Here is a 15,474-nt window from a genome sequence, read left to right as displayed (position 1 = left end):
TTGTTGTGTGCACATCCCTTTTCTCTATTATAATGTCTATGGTGCTTAGCTATCTGTGTATTCTGAAGCCTGATAGTTTGACATTCTGGAAAATGTTCTTGCAGAAAGTTAGACGTGACAATTGAAACCACCTCCCCACAAACAATGTATTTTAACATCAGAGATTTTTGTAGGGTTTCAAGTGACGAGATGACGCTTTTAAATGAGTGAAATTTAGATTTTGTGATAGTTCCGTTAAAAGAAGCCAAGTTAGCTGTTTCTCACTTGTTTTTCTGTTTTCATTTCGCTCAGCTAAGCCAACTAACTATAGGCTCCAGCTTTTTAATTTCACAGAAAAAACTTGAAGAATGGTGTTGATTTCCCCATGACTTGACAATAAATGTGACTTTTTGACCTCAAAATCTACCCTTACACATTCTTTATTAAGTTGGTGTATCTCTAACACCTCCCTTCCACTTTATTAGTTTTCAGAATCCCCACCTTCACCCCTCCCCAGTCCCATCACCACCATCCCCCACATACCGTTCACCTTCACCCCTTCATCCCCCTCCTGCTCCTCCTGAACCCCTCTAAGTGGATACCCCACAGGAAGGGCTTCTCCAGGGGGGAAATGGGTCCCAGATGTCTGCCTTTGTGCCACTATAGGCTCCTCTGGAGGGATGGAGCCATGGACGGGTGGTGGGTATGTGGTGGTGTAGTGTGCTATGGGCAAACATCAATAACACCAGTGACGAGGGTGAGGAAACTCCAGGGGTGAAGGTGAGGAGGAATTGAATGATTAGTTCCTTTTGTCCAGCCATCGCAGGTTACCAAACACATCACTTATGATCAGTCACACTACCAGCTGACGACGTCACTGCCGCTCTCCAACCTTTGTGTGTATGATGGTAATTGAATTGACTGCATTACAAACTAAAAGAAACTGTTTTCCTTTTTTTCCTCCCTTGGAGAACTTCAAAAGTTTTAACATGCTCCTCAGTGCAGTATTTCAGGACGGAACCATATGTTGGAGAGTCAGAAACAGACAATACATTGAGTCTCTTTGATATTCAAGCTCCCCCTCCTGTATGTGCATATGTAAGCCAATATATATTGATGTGTATTGATATGTGTATGATCTATTTTCAGCTCCAGAAAGGGTTAATGACGAACCCCTTGGAAATAAAAAGAAGACGAGAGCACGGCCTGAGTGTTTAGTGAAACATTATGTCAAGACTCTGACAAGGAAATGAAATGTGCAACATCAATCAGCCTATGAGGACAGAGATCAAACGAGCCTCCACACTCCTGCATCTGGTTCTGTTTGGACAGCCTCACTTTTTTCCCCTTTTCTCCTTTTCCTTTCTTCTCCTTTTCTTTTCCCCTTTTCTTATTCTTCTCCTATTCTCTCTCTCCTTCTCTTCTTCTTAGCGCCACGACATTCCTGCAGGCCTACACGCTTTGTTAGCTCATTTTTTCCATGATGGTGGCACAACGCCATGCTTTCACTAAAGGTAAGCGGCAGCTTGCAAGATTAGTCTTTGTAACAATGACTTTCCTGTCCCTCCACTGTTCTCCAGAGCCCCCAATAAGCCCCAATTCAAATACAAGTTAATCCTGGCATTGACTTTGTTTGTTATGTAATTTCTATTTTGTATGATTCGTTGTCATTGTCCATAGCCTTGCTTGCTTACTTGGATGTCCAGATGACTTTTTTTTTTTTTCAAGTTGATTGAACCCAACTGGGATCAAGCAACATTCCCGCTCCAAATGAAATGTAAACTAGCACAATCACGAGGCTCATCAGAAATCCTCTGAACTGCTCTACGTATAGACACTCCTTCAAACACTGCGGCAATCACGCCCAAATTGTCGGCAAGACTTGTCAAGCAGTGTGTTGAGATTACATGAAGCTTAGTTACAACCCAATACTCTTCTGTAAGCAAAAAATTGTGTTTGTATTTGACATATTCTGAAAGTTCTTGACCATGAAAGATTCAAGGACTCTTGTAAAAATGTTTGAAGGTGTTGAAATATAAAGGCCACCATTAAGAATGCTGTCATCAAAAAGTACCAGATTTCTACAGCTTAGAGTTGCGGAAAACTCCCCACAAGACTTCTTTGCAATGAACCACACATGACTCACCCATGTCATGACGCATGAAGGTACAAACAGGCACAGTGTTGGGAAATTGATTCAGATCGAAGGAAGATTTACGCAACATGTAGCAATGTAGTTCCGATTTTAAAAGGAGGTTCTAAGTTTAGATTGAATAAACATGAGCCCAGGCCATGTCTCGTCATTTTCTCGAGAAGTCTGCTGTGTCATGACTAGCCACATGTTGTGAATATGTTTAAGTGGCTGCAGACACACATGGGTTCACGGTTTGGAGGTGGAACATGTGTTGGCGCTGCCCTGAAGCCATGGATGGCACAATTAGGTGCTCCCTCACCTCTACAGACCAAGGTCACCAGGGCACTGAGGTCAGAGGTTGTTCAGGGTCCTGTCTGCGCTCCCTTCTCAACCTGCTTACTTGAAATTGTAAATATTTGAGCAATTTAAACATATCAAATATTTCTAAAATAATTGGGAAGATTTTAGATGATTGCGCCTAAAGCTTGCAGTTGCAAACGTTTGATGTACATCAGTACATACAGAAAGAACTGTTAGTCAGAAAAATCAAAATAATCTTTTTAATCTCTTCCAGAATTTGTGTTTGTACAACCATATGTTGGTTCTAAGATCAGAATAAAACATTTTTTTTACTTAGGATTGCAAGACATTGTGGTATTTCATTGCTAAACATATGATTTGCCCTCTATATAAACAATCTTTCGACACCTAAAATGCATGGTTTAGCCTAACACTCATCTTTCTTTCCTTTAATCTGCAATCTTTTTTATTGATGTCTTTTTTCTTTTTTTTTCTTCTTTTTATTAAATGTCAAAAACATGGCAGACAAATGTTTGTGTGAACTCAAGCTTGTTTGCATGTTAAAGGGAGAAAATCTGACAAACCTTTCTGCACTTTACATCAACGCATAGGATTCATTTATTAAGATTTCTTGGACACCTTTTTTTGAGTGAGTTTCCAAAAAAACTTGACAAAAGTATAACATGTAAACGTTTGCATCAATGACACTCAGAAATTACACGTTTAAATAGTTTTCTGTCTTAATAATGTTTCAATGAAGGGGAATGCAGACACAGAGCCTGACGCTCCAGCCCCAAATCTGGAACCCATAAAGCCTCAGACATCCCTGCAACATTAGACACAGCTCTTCTTATTGGCCGAGAGGGCCACTTACCCCTTCCTCCACCGCCCGCCCAGCTAACACACTTCCTGCTTCTCTGCCTGGTTAGGGCCGAACCACGCCCTCTTGAAGTCCGTTGAGCCATAGAGAACTGCCCGCAGGCCCTTGGTTTGATTTTGGAGTATAAAAGAGGCAGAGGTGGACCTGCCTGTCAGATGGTTTGTTGTTGTTCTGTCTGTCAGATCTAGAAAGGGATGTGAAAGTGAGAGGTTTAGCAAGGTAACTAGGAAACAGGACAGCAAGAACAACGTCCAATCTGATGGAGTTCCAGAAGCCGTAACTTTCGAAAGTCCTTTGTTATACGAGGTTGTTAGGCTCAGTTGTCAAGAAGCACAGTGTCCCTGCACTGGAGGTTAAACGTTTTTTGGCTGACGATACAATGAGAGAAGAGGTGTCCTGCACCAACTCTCCAGAAGGAGGTCTGGGGGCGAGTGAAGAAGAACTGGAAAGAGGATCGAAGAAGAACAACCAACAAGGAAATCGAAAACGTTCGCCTTACCCCAAGAAGGAAAACCTTGCACAAGCGGAGGAGAGTAGCACCGGCAGCCCAAACAGCCTGTTGCCATCTGTGCCAAAGAGGGTGAAGAAAAGCCCTTCAACTGTTGTATCATTGGCCCCAACATCGCTGGGACCCCGGCTGGACCAGCCCTTTGAGGACCTCCATTCCCAGCGTGTCATCGCCAACGTGAGGGAGCGTCAACGTACTCAGTCCCTGAACGATGCCTTCGCTTCTCTACGCAAGATCATCCCAACGTTACCTTCAGACAAACTGAGCAAGATCCAGATCCTGAAGCTGGCCTCACGTTACATTGACTTCCTGTACCAGGTGCTGCAGAGTGACGAAATGGACGCCAAGCTGGCAAGCTGCAACTACCTGGCCCATGAAAGACTGAGCTATGCCTTTTCTGTGTGGAGGATGGAGGGGGCCTGGGCCATGTCTGCGAGCCACTAGGATCCAACAGAAACTCTCTCACCTAAACCCTCATGTGTCCACACCTTCGTCCCTGTCTAAACCCGTTCCCTGACCTCTGACTGCCTTTCTGTCAGCCTGATATTCACCTTTTCATCTGAAACCTATGCACATATTCTTGCTTGGTCTATGTGCTCCCTAATAGTTATTTCCATCTCTACGCCCCATTACCCTCCACTGTTTCAAATGCACTCCCTTGTCCATCCTCCAGTTTGGTCCTTAGCAACAAGACGCCCTGCTGCAGCCAATCAGGTATGAATAATAATGCACACTTACACTGACCGTTAGCTTAATGCTTGTGCACATCTAGAAATCATTCAAACACAACAATGCACATGTGCTCACACATTTCTGTATCCATTACGTCATCAGCACATGGACATGGATACAATGGATGTAAAGACGTTTTGATTTTTCTTTTTTTGTTCAAAAATGGTTTCAAGAATGTTTTAATACATTATTTGCACTATCTCAGCATGACAGTAAAAACGAGAGCTTAATATGAATTAGAAAAAAAAATCTACGAATCTCTGCACAGGGGAAAATATCTCTTAAAATGTCCCCACAGATTAAAAATAAATAAATAGGAGCATCATGAAGTTACTCATGTTAATTCTTTTAAAATCCCTGTTAAACATGAATTGACGAGTTTCAGACACAATTCTATAATGTACATTAATTCAACTTTGCATTAATAGGCATGTCAATGATGATAAAATCTCTTTTGGGTTTCAAATGTTTGTGATTGACATCAGCACTATTTGATAATTATGACTGTCATGACTGAAGGCTTGTTTACTTCAATCTTTTGAATCCTAGAATTGTAAACAATTTTTTTCAACATTTTTTTTTGTTACTTCAAACAAACAAGTCCTAAATAGATTGTCCTATGATAATCACTCAGAAAAACCCCTGCCACAGGAATTAATTTGTTTCCTATTTTTTTATAAAGTAGTTTTTTTCCCCAAATGCTTGTTGTCACATGCGGTTAATAAATATCACGTTACTTATTAAAATAGTACGTTTTCATATGAACTCAAGTATTGGGTTGGTTCATTTTCATTTTGGTTGGAATTGTTGGAAATAAATTTCTTGTTCAATAAAATTCGTTTTGTATGATAAAATTACAATAAATGTAAAATAATATAAGAAAATTTAAAACAAGATCCCCACCCTAAAAAAAAAATCAAACTTAATAAATAAATAACTTCAACATAATAAATAATACTTCAATAAAATATTTCTGGAAGATTATAATCCAACATGCTTCACATGAAGAAAGACAAAGATTTTTTTGAAGTACAAGCAAGTACTTTAAGTACAGGCCAAGTTATAAAAATGTCTCTGAATTCCCTTCAAACACAGACTGTACATGAACTTAGCTCTCTGCTAACAAATATTCTGTACTGGCAAAATCAATCTTAGTCAACAGGAGCAACTGTTATGTATTTATGTCAGGTGGAAGTTGACTTATTGGCTTTAAGAAATATTATACACATACAAATTTCAGATAAGTTTGATAAAGATTCTAAAAGTATGAGCCTTCTTTCAAAGAAAACATTTACAGGCAGCTCTTTGATTGCTCTCTTTAAATAACTAAGGTGAACTATGAGCATGTTATCATCATTGTAATCTAAACTGTGCAGTGTTTGACAGACCTGTGATGTGCTCGGGACAAATGTTTTCCTCCAGAATCTGTAGGATACACTGCACACAGGCTCTGTTTTTTTTTCAACTATTTTAACAGACACCAGATTGCTGCACAGGTACAGGATGAAAGGGGAAAAAAAGCAAGAGTGAAGAGAAATAAGTGGAGGCATATCGCTCTCTCTCTCTCTTTTTCTCTCTCTCTCCCCTGCAGCCTTGCCTTCTCCTCATGATCTTGTATCGTGCAATCAGGCCCCGCCGGGGCCCAGACATGCAGGAACCTTTAGATTGGAAACAGTTGTGAGGTATTAGGAAGGTGTGTGTACCAGGGTTAGGGTCAGGCACATAGGCTTGTGTGTGTCAGTGCATGTACATGTGTGTACTTGAGTGTGTATTTGTGTTTAGAGTGAGCTTTAATTACCTGTGCAGCAGTAGCAGCGCACAAGCATGTGCCTGTGAGCGTGTGTGTTAAGACATCTGCAGATTAGTAAACAGGAACAATGGCAGATGTTGTTTCTGTGATTTGTATCTTTCATCATACCTCATGGCTTTACTATTCGAGGACTTATAGATTTAATTTTACTAACAGGCAGATAGAGAGTTCTTAAAAACAAAAGACAACACCTAAGACCAGTGTTTAATTGGAGAAAGAAAAATGTAAGGTTGCGTTATTTGAAAAAAAAAAAAATGCCAACATGACTTTGAGTTGTTGGTTTAAGGAAATACAGTGTTTCATCAAGTTGACAGTAGTACACTAACACATTTCAAACACACACATGCATGCACAGAAACGCACACAAACACACAGCTTCTAGAACTTCTAGAACTGTCACAGACATTGCATCCATAATAAGAAGAGAGTCACACATATTTTTTTTAACTGTGCATGAATCAGCACATCACAAACGCTAACACATGCTATAACTCTATCACAGGCAAAATACAAGTTACAATATCCAGACATATGCAGTCCCCGGCAGTGTGCACGCTGCAGGTGTTCCTCACTACATTATAATTAAACCTCCAGTGGCGTCTGCAGCAGTCATTGAGGGATGGAATGCAGAGGCCCCTGCACGTGGAGCGGAGTGTCCTTGAAAGCAGCACGGTGGTTATTATTACCTACCACTTTGCCTGCTCTGCCTGTTATCATCTGCTCTGCAGGGGCCGCCACAGAAAGTGCTAAAAAATTCAAGGCCGAAAACGGACCCGAACAACACATTTTAGAAGAGAGATGAGGTCAGAAAGGGTCTTAGGAACATCAGAGACAGAGTGTTTATGTGTGTGTGTGTGTGTGTGTGTGTGTGTGTGTGTGTGTGTGTGGTGTTAAATGAATTCACTCATGTAGATTAGTACTCAAGGACTGCACAGACATCCATGAGGTTTTCAAAACTATACATTTGAACATCACTTTACGTTTTCTGAGAGCTCTAAAATCTCAGGGGGCGTGTTCTGCAGGAGATGGATAAAATCATTTCTCGACCTTATGTCAGATCGTATAAGGGTTATACTCTGCTGAGACTAGGTCAGAAAAGTTTCATTTCATCATATCGTGTTTTAGTAATCCATGTTGATGCACTGTGCAGCAGTAAATTGCAAGACATTCCTGTTTGTTTGTACATCCAACATAGCTTTCTCCAAGAAAAGAACAAGATAATTGGTTTGTCCTGGGCTTACACACCATCAGTTTACTCCTTGTAAAGAACAAAAGGCCTGAATACTGAATATTGTACTTTCAGAGCAGAGGAACCTTATTATTTGCTTTGAGAGCATGAGGTGCACAAACGCAAACATGAATGCATTTCAGACACGTTTTTGATGAACATGATTTCAATAAGTGTGGGTGTCTGGCTCAGGATAAGAAATTCAAAATAAAAGGATTGTACTCTCCCATCTGTTTATGTTATAATCAAAATGCTTGTCACTGTTCTTTCCTCTGCCGGAACCCCTGGCTCTGCTGCATACATGCAAGTGTGTATTTATGTGTGTATACTGTATGTGTTTTATTATTTGCACTGACCAGCTGTTGGTTTCTCTTCTTTGCATATCAAATCTCTGGCTCTGCAGAGCAATCTGAGACCAGATGCAGAGTCCTCTGCGGCTCATCTGCATTTTTTTTAAAAGCCTCTTCCAGGAGTTGTGGTTTGATAGTCATCTTTATTTTTAGAGAGCAAAACTGAACCAAGCACAGGTGGGAGGGTTATGTGAATAAGTGAGTGTATGATCGCTACATGCACAAGTGCTTATGCATGTATATTTGCGCTGGCCTTGCTCAGGCAGCTGCAGGGACATAGAGTCTTGGAAGAATGACGTCCGATTTGACACGTAGACAAGAAGACACCACACAGCTGAGGTTCAAAATGCTTCAGAATCTGTCAAACATACAGTCCACTAGAGCAGAACAATTTTACTAATTTTCTCCACATTACTTTTGTAGTTTAAATTTAAAAAAAAAAAATGTTCCTCCTAATAGTAAAATGTTTTCCTAACATAACTTTGAATCTCTTAAAGTGAGGCAATCTGAATCACAAGCTAAGAATATATATATTTGAAAATTCCACAACCACTTAAAATCTTTAGGAATGTATTTAAGATCTAAACACACAAAGCAAAATTGGTGTGAAAAAGACAAAGAAGACGATGCTTTAAACTGTGTTAGACTTTAAGTTGAGAAAATGTTAACTTACATGTTTAATGAAAGTTATTTTGACACCAACAGACACCCTTTCTTGCTGGATTGCATGTTTACCTTTTTTCAAGCATAGATAGAAACTAGAATTAGGGAGAACCAAAACTGCTCTTAACTGAATGTTAGACATTAAGAAGCTGTAACAAACAGTATCCACTAAACTGAATGTTTTGTTTCTGTTTAGGCACTTAACCCTCAAAACAAAGTCTTTTAATGGAGTTCTTATCTTTACTAAAATGCCACAGCTTCAGAATCATACTGCAATATTAAATGTACCATCTTAACTCAAAATGTGTTTCTTATCTTTACAGAAAATCAACAAATGGAAAATCATCTGCACTCAAAGAAGACGCATCTTCCCTCCTGAAAAGAAAACCCCTATGTCTTTACAAACTCTTCTTTTCTGCTTCTCTGGATACTGACATGTAGCCTATTTGAAGCTCGACTCTAACAAATTCCACTTTGTGTTTCTGAAACACTGATGAGGAGACACAACAGTCGAGTGCGGAACATTTTGAATGAGAACAAACACCAAACAAACAAACAAACAAACAAACAGCTGGCCTGCGTTGACAATGAAACAAAATGGCTGCTGGTTCGAGTGCCTTGAGTAACACCGTGAACCATCATCCACCCAGCTCTCCTCCTCGGGTGACTCACAGCCAAACAGACATTACGATGACTGATGATAATGGCACTGTGATGGTAAGAGGGCGGTCACAGCCAATGAATGTTTACAGCTAAAATGCTAATAAGCTAATCGCTCTGGCTCTCTGAGGCCCGTCTTGTGGGAAAACGAGGAGCACCAGGAATCTGGTGTAGATCTCTACTTCGTTGTGCTCTAGTAACTGGATAGCTTTGTGTATTTTTGGGGATTTTAAAGTGTATCTGTATGTGAATTTGGTGTATGCACACTGTATTACTTTAACTCTGCTTAAGCATTATCATGCGTAACACTCATGAAACAAACGTCCATGGAAAAGATCCTGAAACCACTGATAACTTGTTTCTGTTTTTTTCTTTTAAAGTTGTAATCATTGAGCTTTGCAAAAAAAAAAAAAAAAAAAAACTATTTTAAAATGCAAGGAAATTTGACAAATGTTTGTTTTTTTCCCCCTGCAGTTTTAAGAAATATATTTCTAAACTTGCTGTGAGCAGTTTAAGTCATCTTATTTCTTTTTCTTTTGTACTATTTTGCATTCACATTTGTTTATTGTGTCAACACCTGTGGACAATAAAAGTTTTCCTGATGCTGTACATGAGTGCTATATTTTTGAATAGAGAGGAATCACACATACAGCCTAAGCATTTAGTTTAGATATGATAAAAAGAAACACTATAAATGAATTAAAAACAAACTACAATACTCAAGAAGTTCGAATGAGCATGTGGCATTCGAAATAAAAATAGAAGCCAAAAAAACCAAAACTTATCGCAATAACCTTTATTAAGGAGTTTTGTAAGTAAAATAGAAAAAACAAAGATGATAAAGGAAACAAAGTTATGTACACTATACAGAACTCGAATGAGAGAGTCAGTTCTGTTCAAACTGGACTTCTGCCTTCAGATTTCATTAAGATCCAGTTTGTTCAAGCTACCTTCACACAGGTTGGTCTGCATCATACTTCAAGGCACACAAGCTGGTTATTTGGTCTCTATGTACGAACAGGGCTCTTTTTTTTCAAATCAAATACAAAAATAAGTCATTTCCATGAATTAAGACAACGTTTAAACATTAGATATGTCAGGTCACTGCCATGAATGCTGCTGTAAAAGTCAATGAAGCTACACTCCCCTCAAGGATTGTCATATATGTGATACAGAGCACAAACAGCTCTCTCAGCATCCTTTTCTATTTTCACATTTTCATCACATTTCCAAACATACCACCAGTTTTGAGTTAAATTCACATAATGCAACATAAAGAAAGAAAGAAAAAAAACCAAGGCAAAAAAATCCACATTTCGAAAAATAATCCATAGCACCGTAAAATCTGTGTTAGACATGCAAAGAGCACTTCAAAGACACAGTCTTAATGTACGAAGAGAAGTCATGTTGATTTTTTTTTTTGATTTTTTTTACGAATGAATTTGTTTCGTGTCCGTCCTGTTCTCTTTGTGCTTTTCAAATGTTTGGGTAAAAAAAGAAGAAACATTCACTAAGTCCTCAAAAGTCTTTGAAGCTCTTTGAGCCATGCCAGTCCAGCGACGGCACATTGTTCTCATAAACTTTGGTTGCGATAAACCTGTGTCCAATTGCACTTTGAGGACATTCAACTATCTCAGTATTATTTGTAACTACTAAAATCTTGTAGTTCGGTCCGGTGAGAGCAAAACATCCCAGACTGCTAAGAGTAAACGGAACAGTAAACGTAAAGAGGACGCAGCAGTGTCCTCGCAATGATAAAACTAAAGTATAAAATACATTTACAAAATACAGCAGGAATGCAAATCCACAGGAAGAAACACAGGGCCATTTAAAAAAAAAAACCCCCAAACATCATTAACATTCAAACGTTCAGACAAGTCGTTCTGATCATCCCATCCTGAAGGCAGGCTGAGTGCGTTACTGCCACAGAGTCCTTTGATGAGAGACGTTGAAAATGTTGAAATCAATATGGTGTAGGAGAGAAGATGTGATTTCTGAGTGGTCACGCTGCACTGACGAATCTTCATCATCCTCATGTCTGTTTTACGCTGACATGTAAAGGATGTCAGGAACCTTTAAAAGTGATTCTTCCCCCTGAAAACGATACACTTAGGATTCGAGGTATTAGCTCTTCATTGTGACTTAATGCCACTGACACAAACTACAGTATGTCTAAACATTGAAGTTGTGCCTCATCAAAGACTGCTGAGTCGTCTTTATCTGTCAACTTAATAACGGCAGCCATCTGCAATCTTACTGCATGTGCTTACCCGACAGGCCAAGAAAAAGAACAAAGATTTAAGAAAATATGTGGACATAAGAAACAATATAAAACATATGTATCTCAGACTCCACTGTAGCTTCACTCTTACTGGATTCTTAAAGAAAAATAAATCTCCTGCTGACGTTTACAAAAAAAAATGTGTGCCATAGGTCAAAATCAATGACAATTTGAATAAACAAAGAACCAGCAACAAACGAGATGTTTGATTGTCAATATGGCCAACGTGGCTGCGTCTCCTCCATCTGGTCTGGTTCACATTACAGAACAGTGCAGTGCAAAATGATCAGAAACGCCTGATCTTTTCCTTCATTTGATCTTTGTCTCTTGTAGACAAATGACATCATTATAGTGGGAAGTGTCTTAATTGCAGAGGATACGTCTGTTCTCCTTCATCAGCACGTTCACCTCGCAGGTCTTTTGGGAGTCTGTTACAAGGAGAAAGTCTTAGAGCTGCGATTTGTCAAGTGTGTGTTCATGCTACATCCTGTCATCAGCTCCCAATGCTACTATGAGTACAGATCCTTCATTAAATCGGCCTCTGATTGTCGTTTTCAGTTCAGGAACAGATATCCCCACTAACATCTTGAAGAGGTGTCTAAGAATAAGTGTGTTGCTCAGGTTAATGTTGTTCCTCAGTGTGTGTTTGAATCAGAGTGGTCAGACTGCAGCCAGTAGTAATGCAGGTGGAGGGTGGTGAATACAGTGGTCAAACTGAGGAGGACATCTGCTTCCAGCAATGTTCCAAATGCATAGCTTTTTGTATGTGTGTGTGTGTGTGAGTTTGTTTCCATTGATCCCTGGTTGAAGGCAGCTGTCAGGTGGTTCATTCTTCACAGAGACCTTTTCATTGTCAGTTTTTCTGTCAGTTCCCTTGTTTAAAAAAAAGAAAGAAAAGAAAATATGTTAGGATACATTTCATGCATTATTCTCATGTTGTTATTGATACTGTATGTGTTGTCCTTTCTTACTCGTCTGGGCTAACAGCTCTCATCGAGAGCGAGGCGAGGGCGCTGACGGCCTCACTGTCTGAATCTCGTCGCAGCCGTCGTCTCTGTGCCTGCAGGTAGGAAAGATCCACTGTGGCGGCTGAATCCTTCACACTCTGCCAGTATTCACCTGTAGTAAGCAACAGGGATGAAAAAGCGGGAGGGGAGAAAGGAAAGAGATTATTGGTCTCAGTTGTTTTCATCCTGAATGATTCCTTCAGGAAAGAGTCTGCACTGGATTATTAAAAAGCAGGACTGTGTGTTTGATCCACCAGTAGTAGCTCTTTGATCTGAATGTAAGCATTCACCGTGATATAAACAGCCCGTGGTCTAAATACCCATGTTGATAATTTCTGCAGTGCAAACCTAAACTCGGACTGTCCTCTTAGGCTCTCTCTGTGACACACAGAGGAAGTCAATCCAATTAATGTTTTCAAATGTGTTCGAATATGAGTGTGTGTGTGTTCTGGCTGTGTTTGTAACTCATATATTTCACCCCCGGCCTAAATTATGGGCTTTACATTCTTGTGGCTTTGCAAATATTTTTAATTAATCTAATTTGGTTGGGATAACATTTGTGTGCAATCAGGAGGGGATGTTGCGAAGGTCGTGTGCCAGAGAAGTGTTTGAAGATAATTGGAGCCAGGGCGGCAGTGTGTGTGTGTGTGTGTGTGTGTGTGTGTGTTTGTCTGTCTGTCTGTCTGTGTGTGGGACGGCTGGAGGGAGGGATGAGAGACAGGGCCGTGAAGGAGGTGGTCAGAGAGGATCAGGGATGGAGAGACATGGGGAAGTTTCAACTCGGGGATATAAAGAGAACACCACTATACAGACAGTAAATAAAGAAATAGATTTATTTTGCTATTTATTTGAACATTGAAATAACCTCACTATACATGTAGATTAAAAAATATAAAGGTGTAGAGGTTTCTTCAACTTTTTGTCCAGCTGGTGTGTGAAACATGCAAGGTAAAAGATTTCATTCTTTGTTTCCTATTCTCTGTATATGAACATTTAAGAAAATCCCCCAGGACACATGACCCACTGTTACTTCAATGTGTCAGGAGTAGACTCTAAGACATGATTTCCTAATTGTTAGTTGAGATTTACAGGTGAGTGGCAGTGTTTTGTTTTATTTGAATGCATAAGCCTAAAGAATGAAAATATGTCAATTGTCAAACGGAACGGGAACCCCTGACTCCTGTCGAGTATTTTCACACTGATCAGCACAACTGTATTGGTGGCTCTTTAACCCAGGTATTGAAACTTGAGATTTCTTTGTTGATACAGCCAAAAGTTACGACTAAAAACTACCAGCAACCTGTGTATAACTGGATGAGGTGCTCCTGAAAGCTCTTGATGCTACAAGTGTGTTTAATGTTAGTTCTCACTTTGAACCTGGATGACACTCTGCAGAGTTTTGACTGCGTTTCCACACGGCTTCTGGTCCAACACAGACTGTGACAAAGGCTCCACCTGGGACACAACAAGCAGTGAGCAGATCAAACACACACACAGAGTATCTCTACAGACACACAGACATGCACTGTCTCACCTCCATGCCCAGCAAGGCGCTGACGCAAGCTTCAGAGGCATCACATATGGCCTTTAGGTCATGCCCCCCCTCCAGAGCCAGGACCACCCGACCCCCCGCCAGTGACATCAGCTGACGGGTCAGGAAGCCAAAACCTGGAAGAGAGCAACACAAACACGCACGCACAAGTTGAGCTAAAAAACTGACATGTGAACTGTTTCTCCCGAGACATTTACAAAAGAGTCTTCAAAAAGTCTTCAGCTCACAACAGCGGTGAATATTAACATGTTGGTGTCCCCATTATGAGTTCAGAGGGATGCGCTCTACTTTGAAGACGCTATTTACTGATATTCAAAACAGATCTGTGCTCATCAATTACAATTTAATTTCAATTTAATACATGGATGTTTTCATTAAGAAGCAGAAGAAGTTCCTGTTTGAAAATAGTTTTTAACATTAGCACACACATTTCTCCAGGTTTTTTCTTTTTCTTTTGGATCAAGCTGCTACAGTACGTCCTGTCGGGCTTTTATGTCAAAATAGTTATAAATATGTGTTGTAGGTGAATAAGGGGCGGAGCCTTACACTTGGCTGTGACTTTGTAGCCGCCCAGTGGTGATGAATGTCCTTCAACAGCATCGAAGCCAGCTGACACAAGCACCACATCAGGGGAGAACTCGTGGGCAATGGGCATCACCACCGCTCTGAGGAGGAAGAAGAGGAAACAACACGCTGTGAAGCAAATACTGTGATGAATGTTACACTCGTTCAAGCCTTGTGGCCCAGCTGAAATTAGATAGTACATTTGAGAAATCATGTTTTCAGCAGGTGTTTGTCATTTATAAAAAAACGCTAACTTGGAACAAGCAGAACATATTATGGTAAAGAGCAGCAAACATCTCAACTAGACTTTAAAAGTTATTGTTAAAACAATTCTTAGTTGCATGTCAAGAAAAAAAACATAATCTCAAATGGACTCCAAACTTGGGGGGTTTCTTTGAGTCTGGGACATGTGGACGACTTTTGTATGACCATGAACAACTTTTGTTCCTGATTGTTCACTGCAAACATTTACTTCACTGTAAACTCCATCCATTCGAAAATGATGAAAGATAAATTATCCAAGGCCATGTTCCAGGTGTTTGATCTCTGTTTTTGATCCAGTCCTGGAGAGCGGCCAACACATGAGTGTGGGGTAGCTCCCAGGTGTGAATGTGTGCAACTGTTTAAATTTGAAGCAGAGCTCTGAAAAAAAAAAAAAAAAAAGGCAAGGGTTCCCTGAAAAGCTTTTTCTTGGATGCATGAAGATCACATAGTAGTTAAAGCAAAGACTCAGTGACTTTTAGGCAGGTGGCAAACACTGAACGTTTTTTTGTGTGTGATTGAAATAAACAGATAAAAATGAGGCCCCCTGACATTTGCGGACTTA

At 40.0% G+C, this 15,474-nt stretch overlaps 2 protein-coding genes across 4 annotated transcripts in view; one reads left to right on the top strand and one right to left on the bottom strand.

Moving 5' to 3' along the window:
* The first annotated feature begins 3,484 nt into the window (after positions 1-3,484).
* LOC306822355 (twist-related protein 2-like) lies at positions 3,485-9,853 on the top strand. The gene is made up of 2 exons (XM_079341325.1): positions 3,485-4,515; positions 8,908-9,853. The coding sequence occupies exon 1, from the start codon at positions 3,673-3,675 to the stop codon at positions 4,243-4,245; it is 573 nt and encodes a 190-aa protein (XP_079197451.1). The 5' UTR covers positions 3,485-3,672; the 3' UTR covers positions 4,246-4,515; positions 8,908-9,853.
* A 172-nt stretch (positions 9,854-10,025) lies between these two features.
* The window catches only part of LOC306822342 (histone deacetylase 7-like), a 41,457-nt gene continuing 36,008 nt past the window's right edge, over positions 10,026-15,474 (bottom strand). For all 3 annotated transcript variants that reach the window (XM_079341301.1, XM_079341303.1, XM_079341302.1), the window contains 5 exons: positions 14,631-14,749; positions 14,067-14,200; positions 13,903-13,987; positions 12,497-12,644; positions 10,026-12,398 (listed from right to left, as the gene is read on the bottom strand). In XM_079341301.1, the coding sequence (XP_079197427.1) occupies positions 12,359-12,398; positions 12,497-12,644; positions 13,903-13,987; positions 14,067-14,200; positions 14,631-14,749 (526 nt within the window). In that variant the 3' untranslated portion in view covers positions 10,026-12,358. The remainder of the gene's footprint in view (positions 12,399-12,496; positions 12,645-13,902; positions 13,988-14,066; positions 14,201-14,630; positions 14,750-15,474) is intronic.

Source organism: Symphodus melops, assembly GCF_947650265.1.
Source record: "Symphodus melops genome assembly, chromosome: 4".
Taxonomy (NCBI): domain Eukaryota; kingdom Metazoa; phylum Chordata; class Actinopteri; order Labriformes; family Labridae; genus Symphodus; species Symphodus melops.
This window is presented reverse-complemented; position numbering and strand designations above follow the sequence as displayed.

Bases quoted from the DNA above. Each gene is read 5' to 3' on its own strand.
- LOC306822355 (XM_079341325.1), top strand. From the start codon at position 3,673: ATGAGAGAAGAGGTGTCCTGCACCAACTCTCCAGAAGGAGGTCTGGGG.